Source organism: Chiroxiphia lanceolata, chromosome 3 (genome assembly GCF_009829145.1).
Source record: "Chiroxiphia lanceolata isolate bChiLan1 chromosome 3, bChiLan1.pri, whole genome shotgun sequence".
NCBI classification, from domain to species: domain Eukaryota; kingdom Metazoa; phylum Chordata; class Aves; order Passeriformes; family Pipridae; genus Chiroxiphia; species Chiroxiphia lanceolata.
Genome location: NC_045639.1, coordinates 84952770 through 84971131, shown reverse-complemented (window position 1 = coordinate 84971131; position 18362 = coordinate 84952770). Strand labels below are relative to the sequence as shown.

The 18362-nt window shown below is 40.3% G+C and overlaps 1 protein-coding gene across 4 annotated transcripts in view; it reads right to left on the bottom strand.

The window, feature by feature from the left end:
* The window catches only part of FILIP1 (filamin A interacting protein 1), a 103700-nt gene that overhangs the window by 41016 nt on the left and 44322 nt on the right, over positions 1-18362 (bottom strand). For all 4 annotated transcript variants that reach the window (XM_032681260.1, XM_032681259.1, XM_032681261.1 and 1 more), the window contains 2 exons: positions 3569-3742; positions 1346-1524 (listed from right to left, as the gene is read on the bottom strand). In XM_032681260.1, the coding sequence (XP_032537151.1) occupies positions 1346-1524; positions 3569-3742 (353 nt within the window). The remainder of the gene's footprint in view (positions 1-1345; positions 1525-3568; positions 3743-18362) is intronic.

Below are 18362 nucleotides of genomic sequence, written 5' to 3'. Positions count from 1 at the left end.
ACCACGTCATAAGTTTAGACTATTTAGTGGCCTTCACAAATTGAGAGGGAATAATAAGAGGGCAACAACTGTCAAATTAATGTGAATATAAAATGTAAAGACAAATGTAAATGGTATTTTAATACCACTTTTACTTTGGTAGCATTTTAGTGGCTGCATGTCCACACATACGTAGATATTCAGCATAGAGAAAAAAAGGTAGCTATGAGAATCAGATGTGCAATTGCTCTTTACTTGGAAATACAACACATTTTTTATTTTCTACTATGAGAATCAAATTGCTAGGATACAGAAGCATTTTTTTCCTTTAACGTTTGCCAATCAATGCAGGAAAATAGAGACAGAAAAATAACAGCTGTTAAACCAAGAAATATGGTCACTGTAGCTCATGTGCCACCTACTCAAAGCTGGCGCTGAACTGAGCTCAAGAAATACACCAAACAATTTCACTCCTAGCTTTTTGCAAATGTCTGCCACAAGCCTGTGGTTTTCTCAACAGCATTTCTTCTTTGAACTTGCCTTAAGTGTTTTTCTCAGAGCTTGTTTTTTTTTAAAAAAAAAAAAGAAACACAACATCATGTATTGATTTCAAGCAATTTGGTATGAGCATGAAAATTTCACATTGAAAAACTGAGTGCTCAATCTTCACCTAAGGTAGTTATCTTTCTTTTCTTAGAGACACAGAGACTCTTCCCTCAAGCAGGATAAACACTTGGAAAAAACAATCTTGAGTGTATAGACTGTGAGATAAACACTGCAGATACCACAGGCTAGGCACGTTTTGTAAAACATGAAAATATTTTCTTCCACGGGAACAGAGAACTTGCCTGAGGCGTGTGTCTTCAAAGATATTAAAAAGAATGCAAATGGTTTGTGACTTTTCAAGCCTAAATGTGAAGGGCATGACAAAGTCCCACACCACTTGTGTGCTAGTATCCTAATATGTGTTGTGGTTTTCCTTACCCTGTCCTCCTGCTGTGACAACAGTGCTCTGGCCTTCATGAAATGTAGCACTTAGCTAAGCAAGCCAGTCCCAAACTTAGCCAACATAAATAACATCTGATCAAAAGCTACCTGGAGGTGAACCCAAAACGGGCATGACTAATTCAAAACAAATCCATTTCTTAATTCAAGTGCACACTACAGGAACGTTCAATGGTATTCCTCCAGCTCTAGACTTGCACAGTAATGTACTTGCTAATAACATGAGTGGACTGACATTTTCAAATGGTTTACCACGTGAGTTTAGTGTCATTTGAACACAGAAAATACCACAACAAATCACTGCTGAACTGACAAACACTGGGACACTGGGTATGGTCTTTGCACTGTCTCAGGTACTCACCTCTCCCGCTCCTGTTCCAGGAGATTAGTAAAGTCATCACTCTTGTTCATGTAATCTGTATGTTTATGTTTCTCATTTTCTAGCTCATATACTGTGCGACGATGGCACTTTTCTGCCAACAGGAGCTGTTCCAGCATGCGCCGATACGTCTCTTTCTGCTTTTCTTCAAGTCTGTCTAGCTGGATTGTAGGAGATGAGAACAGACTGTTTTAAAGGTCTCCTTGATTACTTCATCTGATTTATTAACATATAGTGTTCTGTTTGGTAAATGTGAGTCCCATAGTTTTACATCTTGGGCTATATGTAAAGCAGTAACTAGAAATAAGAATAACTGTCCTGTGAAAGTAATGATTTATCTGGATGACATATTAGCAATAAACATTTGCACAGTTTTCACATACACAAAGGGCAGAACTTCACGTAGTTTTAGGGTAACAAATTTGTTGCAGTGCAGAATGTCCCCTGTGGTGAGGTGCTGTGCACACTTTTTTCATTTCACACAGGAAAAGCTGTAGCTGAGACCTCTGACCCTGGGAGCCTGAGTTCACACACCTATACAGGGACTAGACACCTACATGTGGAGCGTAAAGTGTAATCTGAAGGCTGAAATTTGAGTTATGCATCTTCAACACACCTGTACAACTGCTGAGATAATCTATTTAGATTCAGTACAGATTCAGTTTTACATTACCAAATACAATTCATTATAAGCCTTAGGGTTTTCCCCTCAGCCTTCTGATAATTTTTTGACAGAAATTATCTTCCTTTATTTGCAACACTTTACCTTTTTTGCCTTCTGTAATTTTTTTTATTAATTTAATTTGCCAGTTGTTATTCAAACAAACACTAAGACCAGTAAAGTGTGTCTAAAAAGATGCTAGGGCACTCCAAACACACCATGGCTATTCATGTTGCTCCTTTTGCTGGTTCTTGGGTGCAGATAAAAATCTCCATCCTCCTCCTTGCCAAAGCAGCCCACAGCCCTGGTACTTCTCTGCTTGCCTGCCCCTGGCAGAGTGTCTGGCTGAGCCTGGTCCATGCACCTCCAGCCCTTACCATCTTCCTTAGCCCCAGCTGCACTGGGCAGTTGTTTCACAGGGTGCCTCAGCAAACTAAGGGAAGTAGGAAAGCTGGAGGACTTCGGCAATTTGATCTCCAGAAACTGACCATAGCAGTCAAACAGTCATTGCATTTTATAGAGGAGACAGGTTTGGCTGACCTTTTGAGAGTAGATCTTTTGCACTTAATTTTGTCACCATTCTGTTTTAGTTTCAACGTAACCCTTGTGAACCTACACGTGACAAAATTTTACTTTTCTCACTGAGGTCCCTGTCAAATTATCAGCTTCTTTAGAAAAAGGCCTTGCTAAGCCCTTCTAATCTTGTTTGACAGTATTTTTTGCATGCTCCCACATGCTAAGGTTGGTTTGTTTTCCTTATTTACTGACATCCCCAAGATTCCAGGAGATGCTTCAATGAGAATAAACAGTATAAAGATATCTCATGGTAGACATAATTCCTGGTAAACAAATTAAATGTTCTAATAGGAGGAACTGTGAAGATTTGGGCGACCACTACAGTATGTTGTTGCATGCTCTTTCTCCATGCCCTGGACTGTTATGAAACCATAAACATGAGCAGTGGCTATTTATTTTGGCGTTCACACTGGCCTTAGACATTCCCAGGTCTATTCCACATTCACTTATTGCTTATATTTTAAAGCAAGGGATCAAGTCCTATAAGTCTCTTTTAGGGGCTGAACTGACTTTGGAGTTCTAGACTTTAAGTGATGTAAAGTGAATACAGATTTATGATCCCATAAATATTGTCAATCTCCAAAGGTCTTCTTTGCTTAACTACCCGCATGATAGTGGTCTTGTATGCCAAGAAAATCAAAGAGTTCGTACCAGTGCTGTGAGCAATAGAGGTTGAAGCCTATAATTGAAAGGAATTTAAAAACCAGAAGGTAACACCCAAAGATTTTGGCCTTGCTTAACAGCACCAGCCCTAAGAATCATACAACCTCTTTATGGTTTGTGTTCAAATCCAATGACTTCACTTACAAATTATTCTGCATTTGAGTGAACAAGACTTCCTTTGATTTCTTGTCATTGTACAAATTCTGTTTTATCCTCTTGAGTGCTTTGCACTCGTTCAAAATATGTGGAGTCTCACTTCTAGTTAGGATTCCCCCTGCACAGACATAATGTTGTAAATCAGTTACCTCTGAAATTGGTTTTTCATAGACATCTTCCCCTATAGACTTTTCTTGGGCAAGGATGGCATCCCTGTGTAGCACTCGGAGCACATTCTCTGGAGCTGCAGACCCATAATGAGCTTCTAAAACTTCAGGTTTGGTTTTCTCTGTCTTCAGCATGTGGATCACATCCTCTCTTGCCTGTAATATTGCAAATCACTAGCATAAGCCAACCTATTAACCAACAGGGGAAACAGGGAAAATAGGTGCATTTCATACGTACAGGCTGCATACACAAAAATAAAATAAATTAGAAAAATGTCGGGTTGCCAATGCAAATATAAAACCTTTGGGAGTTATCAGAGTAAACATGATCTGTGCAATACAAATGTTGTCCTTAAAAGTATTAAATATTCTATTCCTACCTGCCATTACATTTCAACGATATGAATTTTTATCTGGGTTGCAACTATAGCCAGGGAACATCATTATTTCATCTTATTTGTTGCCCATGCTGTTCCCTGAGCAGGATAAGGAAATGAGTAGAAGAAGCAGCACAAGTGAGCTAATATTTGCGTGACAGCTTTAAATCAAGTACTTCCGAGACACTCCTACCCGAATCTGTGACTAAATACTCTCTTCAAGTAACTTTTGAAATAAAATTTTTGCAGCTTTTCGTTTCTTTAAAGAAAACCCTAGAAATGTTGCAGACCCTGGCTAACCAGCACAACTGGCATCAGACATGGAAAGGCTGAGCAAACCCTCCTGGCAGTGGAGGAGGGCTGCTGACCCTGGAGGCAGGGCTTGGAGCCAGAGTGCACCTGTGGCAAAGGGGAGCAAAGGTCCCAGCTCCTGCTCCCTGCTCCCTGCCCCAGGTGGGAGCCTCCAGTTTCAAGCAACAGGAGCAGAAATCTGGGTGTGATGAGACTGTTCTGCAAGGCCACCTGGTTTTTAGGGCTATGCTGTGGACATACACTTAATCCCGAGCTCTTTTTCTAATGATACTTGCCAACATCTGTTAAACCATCTGTAAAATGGGGGCAGGGCACCTGCTTGTCTTTCAAGGTGTGTTTATAAGGCCAAGGTCCAGGGAAGGGCTGTAAAACCTACAAGCTTTTGGTGGGCATAAGGGAGCTCCTGATTTCCCTGGAGAACATCTTTCCCACAAGCTCAAATGGATGGGGAAACAGAACAGTATGGGCATCAATTTTTCTCTCGCCTGCCTTTCTGACAATGTGTGCAAGCTTGGGAAGTAAATTAAGGACTACAGAAAGGTTCAGACATTTTAAGAAAAAATCCTTTACAAATCCTACCCCTATGTAAGCAACGACTGTTTAAGATTCATGAACTAACCAGTGCTCCAGGCTTTTTCACAGTGTTCATAATAGCACTCAATATTATCCCTGTAGGAAATCTGAACTCTTTACCCAGTACCACAGAGGCATCACAGCTCTACAAAACCACCTGCTTTTAAAATAAGCAAGAAAATAATTTCAGGAAATGGCAAAGACCCTTTAATTCTTTTTTTTTTCTTTAAAATAAAGTAGTCTAACATGACAATAAAACAAAAAATGAACTTGAGGCAAAGGTTATGCCACCCAATTGAGAACTAGCCCAATTACACAGGGCTAGTGTATATTACAAAATATAACATTTTGTAACCTTAAGTAAAAGCTATGCACATGTCTGTAAAATACAAAATACAGATTGGAGTGTTATTTGTGTTATTCCAAAATGAAAGTAGGAAAGGTACATCACTCACAGATATCACAACTAAGTGAATTATGTGAGCTAGTCTCAAAGAAAGTCAGAAGAGTATGTACATGTCAGTACATCACATCCCGAGACTATGCCACTCTTAGTACGTGAAAAATATCATTTTATGAAAGTTTTAGACAGATTTGAGAATGTACAGTTTTTTCTATCCCTGTAAAAATAACAGATACGTTAATGTCTTCATCATCATGAGGCCAATGCTTCTAAATTGAAGAAAAAGCTCTTAAAAAGTCTAGTAGGACAGCATGGGAGTATGGGGGGATTTCTAAATATCCAGATTTTATGATGTGTTGTCTTAAGTCCTTAGGAAGGGACAGTTTTGAGGCCATACTTGCCTCCTGTCCCAGTGAATGAATTTGGTATCCCACTCTGGGCCTCGCAGTGGAGGCCCTGTGCCACAGGCATGGTCAGGAAGAGCACTGTGCAAAGGAAGCACTGAAAACAGCAGGATGAGGGGCCAGCCCCCTTCTGCCCTATGCACAAGGACCACAGCCAATCATATTGAAACCCCATTTTGTTTTGATTCTGAGCACACAAAGCTTCAAGCCTCACACACCCCATTCCTCAGGGACAGGCACACCTCAGACCCTAGGCTTTTTAGGAGGGGAGGGGGATGAGTTCATTCTCTCCCATTGAAGCTGTTGGGCCCCGGATGGCATAATTAAACACTGACAGGGCTGGGCAGAGCAGACAGAGACAACTCAGGCTTGGTGATTTAGCACTATGAATAGGGAGAGCAAGAGCTGGTCTCCAGTCCCTGCAATGGTTATTTGATACAGAAGTAGCTGGCAGAGGCAGCTGCTCTGCCCAGTTGTGCCCCAGCCCTTGCTCAGTTGTGCACTGCCATGCGTACTTTCCTTTAGGCCTCCTTAGTCTGTCATCACTCTCAATTAAAATGGAGCAACTTCAGCAGGAGGGAATAAGAGTCCCTGAAACAACTTATAACTTGCTAGCTAAGAAAGGCTTCTGGAAGCTGCAGGTTTGGGTCCCCCAAGAACCAAAGGAGCCAAGCCAGGAGAGTGGGTGATGCTGAATGAAAGAACTGACATCCCAAGAAGGAAGAAAGGTGCCCCAAATCAGTTCAGAGCTTTGAAGGAAAACACTTTTCCTTGCTTCATTTTTAAAGAGAAGCAGTGACACACTTAGCTCCAAGGGGACAGGTGATAGGACTGTCAGCACTGAACACCCCTTGCTGCAGCCCAAGAGGAGGGTACCAAGGCCAGATACAGGCTGGGTGGCACCATCCCAGTCAGTTCCCCTCTCATGTACCCTTTCTTGGTTACCCCACACTCTCCTGGAACTCTGGATTTGGATCACATTAATATGGCAAAGTGCCTTCTGCCTTTCATTGGCTTGGCCATTTCTCCTATCATTATCTTTTCAAGGATATCGGTTAATTCACCAAGTACTCTGTTTCCGCAGACTTATGAGAAGCAAACTGACTGACAGGCACTCAGGTTGCTAGGAAGCATTGTACCAAAAGGGGAATGTCATGCTAATAATAAACTGGAGACAAATTTACTTTTATTTGATCAGAAACAAGCCCCATCATAGGGAGATTCTGAAGTGCAGCTGACCTACGTGAGAGAGAGACCCAGGCAACGCCCTAACCTTCCATCGGCCTTGGGGTTTGTGAACTCCAATTAATCTCTCCAAAACTCCTCAGGATAATGTAGAGACAAGGAGCTGAAACAGCACGCCTGTCTTTCTCCTTGATTTCATATTTCCTCCAAATGACTTAATTTTCCACTGAAGCGACGAGAAGAGGGCTCAGATAGAGATATTTTCTTTCAATGTATAGCAATCTGCAGAAAACAGACTATTTTCAGAAAACAAATGAGAATAATCCTGCAGAGGAACACTTGGGCTACTTCAACACACATACCTGGAAAGAGGCATGAGAGGCTCAAAGTGTAGGGTCCTAGTGAAGAAGAGGAAACCTTGCTGGCAAGCTATTTCTACTAATGGACATTTGCTGTTGGTGCCTCCCTTGTCTCAAAGCACAATGCTGTTTTGCATAAATCATAGGGTAGGAGACAATCTTCCTCTGAAAGGAAGATATTTCAAATCGGAAGTAAATTTATATATGAATCCCAGAAGAAAGTTGTTAGCTGTTTTGATAGAAGGAACATGGTGTTTGGCACAGGAAAACCATCTCTCAAGTCCTTTTTTTGTTTTGTTTTGTTGATGCTGTGATGAGAAAGAGCATCCAGGATTGAGAAGACCACATATTGCAACAGCTTGTAACACAATGAAACTTATTTGTAAAAGTCCAGAAGACTGCAATTAGTCAGAGAAGCTCTTTAAAGTCAAAATATGGAATTTAAAAAATTTACTTTTATTAGTTTTTCATTACTTCAATTGTCCCACAGAAAACTCCAAGCTAACTTTCTGTTTACACTGTTCGTATCGTGGGTTCTTGAAAATAAAGAGACTTTTCCATTCATAAAGTGTCCTCAAGTACCTGATTCTCTAAGCTGTAGGATCAATGAAGACAGATTAAAGAAGAGACCACTTTTATCTATTTGCAATGCTCTCAAGGCAAGAAACACAGAAGGCCAGATATATTAAGAGGTATTGTTCCACACTCATTTTCCTCGGGAGCAAAGCCTGCTTAGAGACTCCCTGTTCATCAAACTCATAGAACCATGAGTTCAATGAAAGAACAGCCCATGTTGGAAGAGACCTCAGAAGATCATCTGGTCCAACCTTCCATGGGAAAGGAAGTCTAGATGAGATCATCTACCCCCATGTCCAATTGCATCTTGAAAACTTCCAGTCACAGGGAGTCATCCATGGGATTTTGTTCCAGTGATGTATTGTTTCTTATGTCGAGATGAAACCTCTCCCAGTGCAACTTGTGCCTGTTGCACCTTGTCTTTTCCATGAGACTCCTTGTGGAGAGAGACCCTCCATCTTCTTTGCAGCTACCCTTTAAGTACTGGAATACGTTAATGAGTTCTTCCTGAGCCTTCTCTGCTCCAGGGAGAGCAGACATAATTCCTTCAGTCTGTCCTCATAAGGCAGGTTCTCCAGTCCTTTGATCATCGTTGTGGCCTCCCTTTGGACCTTCTCTCCAGCTTGCCTGCATCTTTTTTGAACTGTGACGACCAGAACTGGACACTGTACTCAGTTAACTCCTTCAGCTGTTCCTGCTGATAGAGGAGCTGCAAAGCTGAACTGGATCTAAGGCTTGTTTCATGCTTACTGGGGGTGACGAAATCTAAAGTCTGATGACCTCACTTCTTCAGTACCTCCATGGAGGGGCTGAAGTGCTGTGGAGCACTGCTGTCCCACAAACCTTTGCCTGCTTTCTTTTCCTTCCTCTCTACTACCCACTGAAGAGTGCGCTTACCTAAGATGCGGGGTCTGTGTTACTACCTGGGAAATCAAAAACAATGCTCCCCTCCCCTCATGAGCCCGCTCTTTGCAGGCTACCCTGAAACACTCACTTTTTGACAGAATAAAGTAGAAGGAGTTTCTTTTGCTCACCAACTTGATCAGAGCAAGGGGCTGTGTTCCAAACTTAGTTTTACTACGTGCCTAGTAAAATATTTAAAACATATAGAAAGGATGTAAAGAGGTTCCTGCATAAAATTGAAACCATTTAGGAAACAATAGCATGACTCTGCTGCTTGTAAAAGGGGTCCAGCAGCCTAGCAACCAGATTCTCCATCAATGGAAAGACTGTTACACGAGCCGGGCGTTCAGACGTGCTTCCTCCTCATGCCCTGCCCTGACAATTTAATACAGCCCTCTCTCCCCATTCCCACAGTCTTTGGCCTCTCCCATGAGACTGCTGACAAAACTCAGCACCCACTAACTGAGGAATTTTTGCCACAGGCCATTTGTCACCTGGGAAATGGGACTGAACTGATCAAACTCGTTTCATGTAAGGCATCTAGTAAATCGGAAAAAATTTCAGTTGCATTCAAGATGGGCTGAATGGAGTCAAAGTAATCACTGTCAGCTGAGACTGAAACCCAACTCACAGTGATTTCCCAGTACATCTCCTAAACTCTTCTCCTGAATTTTATTTGTAAGTAGCCTTCCTGCAAGTTCACAGTGTGTCTCTCTCAAAATCAGTTACCAGTAACTATTTCTTTCATAACTTCATGTTTGTAGGCATCTAAAATACATCTAACTACTTTACAGCAAGCTAAATATTTCAATAACATGATAACTATCCTGTCAATTAGATGAAAGAAGTTTTGAAAATTCAGGAGCAGGAGTAGCATTTACAAGAAATGCAACTATGTAATATTTGAACAATTGATATTTACAGCTTTTGACTATTTCTTTTCTAGTTATGAAGACATTTCATTATACCTACACAAGTCAAAGTACTAAGTAATAGATATTTAATATTTATAAAGTCATACTTTCTTGCCAGTGATTAATGACAAAAAAAACTATGAAGCCACAGATAGGAACCATCACTTCTACTTTTGTTGTTGTAACTTGCACTGCACACAGTTCAGGTTATTTATAGTGCAACAGCTATTCTGTACCGCATCAGAAACTAGATAAGGTCACAGGTTCTCAGTGTAATGTTGGAGTCTTACCAGTGACTGATTTCCTAAATTCCAGTAGGCTTTACAAATGTTTCACCTAAGAGCTAATAAACATCACACTCAAGGCATCCTGAGGGATATCAGGAGAATGTTCTCACACTGCTTTCTATGCTATCCAGGACATGCTGTTCTTCCGTCAGAGCAGGAATAGCCTTAATTCTGAAAAGGCAGAGACCTCAGAAAGTGAATATCGCAAGTTTCCATAGTTGCCTTTAATGAAAGAAAGCATCTTCAGGCAGGTATACTCATCTGTATCTGCAAAACTTTCCTAATGCTAGTCCCTGTTTAAAATCAGCAACTTCCCTTTTTTTCTTACCTTAGGAGGAAATTAAAATAATCAAAACAAAAGCGGACTTTCTTATTTTTGTGTCATGATACTATAAATATGAATACAGAAAGTAATAAAAACTAACCCTGCCTGTTGGAATGACACTATTGTTGAAGGCCTGACTCCTCAAACTGCTACAAGGACTCGGTAGCGTAGCGGTTTGTCTTCCAGGACACATGTACTTAGTGTACAAGGCATGTTTCAAAGCTGGGAAGTTAGATGCTGTACTGCAATATTGGATAATACAAAGGGTTTTTTAATAAAAATTCAATAAATATTTTCTCTCCTATATCAGGTATCTGAAGTAGCCTTGTTTGTATCACTCACTCAGGGATGCTAGCCATGCAAAATGCTGACTAATGACATAGAATCACAGAATCATAGAATTCTCGAGTTAGAAGGGACACACAGGGATCATCAAGTCCAGCTCCTGGCCCTGCACAGGACAGCCCCAAGAATGATGCCATGTGCCTGAGAGCTCTGTCCAAATGCTTCTTGAACTCTGTCAGACTTGGTGCTGTGACCACTTCCCTGGGGAGCCTGTTACAGTGCCCAACCACGCTCTGGGTGAAGACCCTTTTTCTAATATCCAACCTAAACCTTTCCTGACACAGCTTCATGCCCTTTCCTTGGGTCATGCTGGCTACCAGAGAGAAGAGATCAGTACCTGCCTCTCCGTTTCCCTCCGTGAGGAACTTGTAGAATGCAATGAGGTCTCTCCTCAGTTTCCTCTTCTCCAAGCTGAACCATCCAAGGGACCTCAGCCACTATATGGCTTCCCCTCAAGGCCCTTCACCATCTTCATAGCCCTCCTTTGGACACTCTCCAACAGCTTTATATCTTTCTTATATTGTGGTACCAAAACCACACACACAGGACTCAAAGTGAAGCTGTACCAGCAACATGTGTACATAGTTTTTCTTGCAAGTATAACAAAGTTTTTTTCTTGCCTTTCATCTTAGTTTAATTTCCTAATACTTGAAACTGTGGAGTTCACTTGCTTGAATTTCTTTTAACATTTCTATACTCAAGTCTATGTACATGATGTACTCTGAAGGTAAAGAGATTACTTCAGTGATGAAAAGTGATCACTGTTGATTCATTGATTTTGTAGAAAAGTTAAGTGAAATATATCCAGAAATACAAGCGATCCATCATGACCCTGAGGAAATGAAACAGAACTGTCCTGTCTTCTCCACACTGTGCAGAACTTTCTGGCTTCTTCAAGGCTTCTTGTATGAAGCCTTTGGAGCTATACAGCGTATTTCATTTTATTGTGTGTTATTTTACAGTGATAACACAGAAAGTCCTTCTAAAATCAATACTGGAGAAGAGGCACATGATAAAGCAGTTCATCTAGTGCACAAATATTCTGAAGTGGCTCCAGAAGAATTACATCAGAAAATAATTTGGCCTCTTATATTTAAAAAAGTCCCTATTAAAGATTGCAGAGCTGAGGAGAAGCAGCACTGAGCAATGTATTACTTCTTACAGCAAGCTTTGAAACAGATCAAATGAGCACTAGAAGACATCTGCCTGTTATTTCCTGCCCACACAGCTTTGTTCTACTCTATTGCCAGAGCGCTCCATGGATGATGTCACTTTTTTTCTGAAGAAAACAGGCCACCAGAGCCTTTCACTGACATAATTAATTATCTGTAGTCTGGGCCACAGCCAGCAAAATTCCCATAGCAAGGCCCCGAGAAGTATTAACTCCACACTGCATGATGTTTTCAGAATTATTAGGTTCTGGGATACCCTGTCTTGTCTTTTCACACTGAAAGAGTGCTTTGCTTGATATTATCAAACCATGGGACAATTACTGCAGCATATAGAATTACAGTGTCGTGATCCAGTCAGCACAGAGAGACCACTACCAGGGGTCTCTGTCAGTTATGTGCACAAGTCTGCATGTTGGGATATACTCTACGTGCCTCAGCAATGCATCATAATGGCAAACCCACTGTTTTGGGTTTGCTGTATCCAGTCATGTAGTTTTCATCTCAGCCAACACTAACTGTATAATAACATTTTTCACATGACCTGAAGCCTAAGCAGCAAGCAGAATCCACAGATTGATCCAACTAGCCATCAAGGAGAGGAAGGAACATCTGTTAAAACACTTTTTGAGATACCTGAGCAGGAAGAATAATTGACAACAGCACATGACTTACTATGTTTGAGTTCAGGACTGGTATGTGGCTGTGTGATACAGTGTGCATCCCAACAAGTGAAGTGGTTAAAAAAAGCAATCTTAGGTGTTTCCTCTGACCAGCACTAGTCACCACAATGCTTGCGGAGGCAGAGGAGAGCTCCCTAGTTCATGTGCTCCAAATCACACATGACAGTCCCTATTCTGATTTATTCATGCTATGAAATGATCTGAAGCTTTCCATATCCCAGACAAATGGCCCATCACAAGCTACTGTAGCAGTATAAGGAATTGATTAAAACTGCAGCACGGTTCCCACACATTGAGGTGGTTTTATATAGTTGGAGTCATGTAGTAAGTTGCCATGTTCCTTTTGTAACCACAACTTTTTTGTGATCAGTTGGTATCTCTTAAAGAAAAAAAAAAGGTGATTAATGAAAGGCTAACAACAGAAAAAGCATTTCTCCTCTTATCACCTGGCCCTTAGTTTTATGTTAGCCAGTCTGGACCAAGACACAAGAGATCCATGGATCATGAACCTCTTTCTCACGCTTCACATATAAAAGTAACCTCACCATGGGCCAAGTTCCATTCCATACAGGAAATAATACTTTTCAGGAATGCTGTAAGGTTTAATTCATAAGTATATAGAAGATCTAGGTACCCTATGAGTGCTACCAAAAATATGGCACTCTGATATCAATATAGTTTTTCTCCTATTAATTTTCCCCATTCGTTATATTCTTTAATTTCCTCCACGTTTATGTACTTCTGTGTGTCATCCAAGTTGTTGAAATCCATTGGAAACTAAAAAAATAAAAAGTGTAAAGAAACTAAAAAATTAAAAAGGATCTTCATTAGACATGTAACTAACTTGTCTAAATTGCTCTTTGAAGTGCTACATTGACTGTATAAGGAACTGAAGCATCTGAAATTAGGTGCTCTGACCTGAATTTCAGCGATGCACTTGAAGCTGCTGGCACGAGTACCCCCTGCCCAAGAGAAACAAATCTGCCCAGGCATTTTTTTTCTTCCCTGATCTTACTGCCTTCTGGCAGGAATGAGCACATGAAGAGCAGGATGGAGCAAGACAAGCTGGTGCCAGCAAGGCTGTAGCCACCAGGATGATGAAGTTCAGAAGCAATCTCTCTGCCTCCTCTGTGTAGACAGAAGCATGTGGGATACTAGCAGATGTAACTGTGTGTACATGTGTAATAAATTCTATACACAACTTTCTCTTGTCCAAGCATTTTGTTGGCTTCAACGAGCTGTTTTTCAGTACTCTGGGCTAGACAATGTGCATTCAAATTATTGATGACTGATGAACGGGCAAGAAGAGTAGAACTGCTCTACAGCAAGCCCTCACCAGCACAGCCGATAATTTCAACAGAGGAGTTGCCAGAGGAAATGAGGAAAGTGGCACAAACTCTCAGGGTGAAGTGACTAGAGAGGACAGGCAATGAAAGGTTCAGAGCAAGAGCTCCCAGCCATGCCCACAATGCCCTCACAGCCTCCTGTCATCTCCAAAATCCCCCTGATCCTCCCCAATGCCTGTCTCCTCCCCTTTGCCCCCCCACCCCAGGCCCCACTCGGACTTCCTTTCCCCTCTCCATCCTCCCATTGCATTACCAAGAATGACTCTGAAGCCCTTCAAAATGCCATTTTCCTGAACTGCTGAGACTGCCTGAGCCAATACTGGGAAAATGGGCTTCCATTACGAAGCTGATCACATCAACATTTCTGTTTCTGATTTGTTTAAACTTGAAGGTAACAAATGCCTGGAAATTACCATGCAACTGTATTTGAGTTAGTCAGTTCCATTCATTTTGCTGGCATGGAAGACTTAATGATAATTTTTTTTTGCAAAGAAAACTAATAATTTCCAGGATAAAAAAGACGTCACTTGCAAAATCCAAACTCTTCCTGTCTTAGGAAAAGGACTTCCCTTCATAGTGTCTCAGCAGTGCATCATTTTTCCTACCACATCTGCACCGAAATAAGTCACTAAGTTCACTTTATTTTGAATATCATGCAAAATTCTATGCTGAAGCCAGAAATTTTTTAAGCTGTGGCAAGACACAGGATGTTCAGTAGGACCAGCAGTTTTCTAATGTTACATTTCTCTCATTTTAGTCAACCAATAGGTGGAGCCTTTAACCCTAGAAACAAGACACTTTCTCAGATAGCCATATTCTCATAATTATTATGTAAAGATTTGTATTTGCTTTTATTAAAGCTTATTTTGGATGAAAAACAATTTGTTTTGCTCTCAAGAGCTTATCTGATCCTCATCTGCAGAACAGGAGACAAAAACTTAATAAATACACAAATGGAGCAGCAAAGTTAATAAAAACAGACTCATCTACAACTACAATGTTAAATTAACAACTGGTGAGTCACAGTACTGGACAGTATTATGATACATAAGACACATGCTCATTGCAAGATCTCCCAAGAATCCCAGATATTTTAAAGCCAGAGTCCACACATTTAACACTGATTGCAAAAGTGTTGGCCATTTCCTCTCCCACAGAGTGAACCTTCTCTCAAGAAAAATGAGAAAAGATACAAGCTTCCTCATTACTGTTGCATTGAGTATACAACTTCTATTAAGTGGAAAAAAAAATGTCAAATGACATCCGTTATATAAAATTATTTTTAAGAGATTGCAAAATAGGATCAGTTACAGACACTGATCCCAATGGGAATAAGACCAAAACTTAAAACCTGATATGAGGCAGTCCTTACTGTTCTGTTTTGAACAGAAGACCAAGAATTTTTGGAAAAAAACCCCCAGGCTGCTCATGCTATTCCTTTCACTCTAGATGAGATGTTCAACAGATCAGAGACACTTGCCAATTATTCCTCTCTCTTCTGACCCTTCAAGCCTAACTAACATGAAGGATGTAGCTCTTTTAAGTACAGCTCAGGCATTAATAGAAAAAGATGTTAAAATGTCTTTGTAAAAGACATTTTCAGCCTACAGCTTTCCAGTGACGGTGACATTTTATTGAGAATTCTCACTTTGAAAAACATGTCATTCTAAAGCACTTTTAGTACCAAAGAGAAATATGGCTATTATCATTATTGATGATAGGTTGACATTACCTCAACCCTTAATATCAGAGGGAAAAGGAAATTGCCTAAATAGCACAATTTAATTATATTTCAGTATACTGTCTTATCTTTTTTTTTCTTCTCTCAGAAAACAGACAGGTTCTATTTTAAAATTCATGATTCTGGGACTTGCTAGACAAGTTCTGCTTACCTCCCATGATATGTCCTGCACTTTGCACAGCAGTGATTGCAAGCTACAGAAAAAAACCCCATACTACTCTTGACAAAATTAATCTCTGGTTATAAATTGTTCAGTAAAAATAGAAGAGAGCATTTGTGGTCTGAAGTTTATCCTAATTTAATTTTTTTGTACTGCAAAAGCATGCTTCACCAGGAAAACACAAACAAACAAACCAGGGGTCAGTAAGAGGGAAGAGAATTTTTTAACTCATTGTACTGATATGCCAGACATTTTTAGGGCTTGTTTTTAGGCTCCTATTTTGCTACACTGTGCATACTATCTTTCTTTTCATTGTCTTGCCTTTTTTATGTCCCCTTTCCATGTCTCTAGATTGGCTCTATTTATCTCTGTTGTATTCTTACACTCTTTTTCTTCTATTGCCCGGCCTCTTTCCCCTCATTCCATTCTCCTTAAGTCACCTCTCCCTCCTCACATTAACCCTATCTTCTCTTTTTCCCTGTAGCTCTGTACATGCTAAGGTTTTTCTCTCAGGGAATTTATATTTCATCTGTATGATATGCTCAGAACTCCTAAACTGTTTCAATTCAAAAAAAATTTTGCAGTTATAAATACCTGAAAAGATACCCTACATGCACTTTTCTCTGACTTTACCTACTCTTTCCACCCTGGCTCCTGTTCAGTTTGTTAATTTGTGATATTTTGCTAATGACCATCTGAAAGCCTCTTCATTCTGTTATGCACTCCTTTCTCTGGTGCCAAGGCAACTTGTCCCAACTTTCTCTTCTGATTTCAGTACTGTGCAAAAGAAACACATCTGGTTTCTATATCATATACATTGCTTGAGCTTTCAGGTAGCTCAATATTTAATAATGTTAATGCAAGAGTATCAAATAAAGGCAATGAAGAAAAAATATAGAGGTTTGTACAGTGGTTTTACCTAAGCAACAGCTAGGTGTCTCTCACAATGTCTTTAAGACATCATGGGAAAGTCAAGTTTGATACAAAAGCAGTTTGAGGCATTACATGAAAGTATACACATTGCAGAAAGAGGAAAAAGAGACAGGAAAACATCACAATTACAGCTACAGAGTCAAACTCTCTTGCTTGTATTACTCAGGCTGACGGGTGATGAGAAGGCCAAGTAATGCCGTCAGCAGAGAAAGTGAAATATTAAACCCAATGTACAAGGCACCAGTGAGCTCTCTCCTACAGCACCATGTGCAGTTCCAGCTACAGATATTAAGAAAGATGAACCCAGGGTGCTGATCAAAGGGAGACGGAAATTGTGGAAAGACTGTTTTGCTAGAGGAAACTAAAAGGATGTGGCAAGGTAGCAGAGCAAAAAGAAAGGCTCAGAGGATGGGAGACTGCTGTCCAAAAACACATCAGGCACTAAATAGTAGGGAGGTAGGCTTTTCAAAGCAGGATCAGTATATAGCGCAATTTCATAAAGGTTTCACTAGAACTTAATTAAAATTGCATTAGAAATTAAAAGAGGGAAATTAGCTCTGAACATTAAAGCTTTTCAGTTCTGGGACTATTTTCCAATAGGAGTAGTCAAGGTGAACAATCTACCTAACCTAAAAACACAGCTTAATAAATTAATGACAGGGGTTAAATGAAGTTGTTGCCTTAAAAAATTAGCTGCTGGAACTTGATTTACAGTAGATCTTCCACAGTTTTATCTCCAGGATTCTCAGGTCAGTCAATGCATCTGCAGTATGAGGATGAGGAAAGCCTGAGTTGGGAAGTGACAAAAAGGTAGAATAAGGAAAAAGGTAACAACTAGAGAGATAAAGAAAGGGAAAAAAAGTGAAGAGGGAAAGTTAGATCTTAGGAAAGCGAACAGAACAGAATGATTATAGAATAAAATATATTAATAAAATATGTAGCTATACAAACAGGAAAGAAAGTAAAAAGCAGAAAGATGGAAACAGTAAAGATTTTTCCTTTCCTTTACATTTACAAAGCTTAGTTTTCTGATAGAAAGACAGATGGTAAAATACTAAAATACCTTTTAAAAATATTAGAATGCAACAGGTAGTCATAGATATATCACCTATACCCATGTGAGTACCTGTTAACTAACTTTGTTAAGAGAGGAGATTTCCCTCATGGCAGGATGTGCAACCACTGATCTAAGTGTTTCATAACGACCTTGCCAGAGAGAACAAAACACACATTCCTTGCAAACCTCTGCCAACCATTCCATGAAACACCCAGGTCAAAAAGAAGGTCTTGCAGCCCTGAAGGTGAGCTCCTCCTGGCTCTGTTGGATGAGACACTCCTTCCCCCCACAGCTATCCTGTTTCAACCACAAGCAACCTGCCCTAGAACAACCTGTTGTACTCTCTCTTGTTTGAGCACTCAAATTAACCATTAAATGCGGTCTTAAATAAATATAGATTAATGGAAAAGGCTTCTTTGACAACAGAGTCTTTTGGTCTCTCTCTCTCTCCCTCTGGAGGAGGGATGCTATACAAATAGGTTTACCTCTGAGTATCTGCTACAAAGTGTTTCCCTTCAAATGTCAAACCAAATCCAGTGCTACATTAAACCGTTTCAAAGTCTGAAGACTTCTCAGGAACTGTGTCTTGTGATTAATCTGTATATCACTGATATATTACTGGTACTGTTCCTCAAGACATCATATTTCACGTATTGCCTATCTGCATCCTCAGGTCAGCAACAGAGGAAACGTACAGCTGACAACTTAACATGCACTTCCTTTA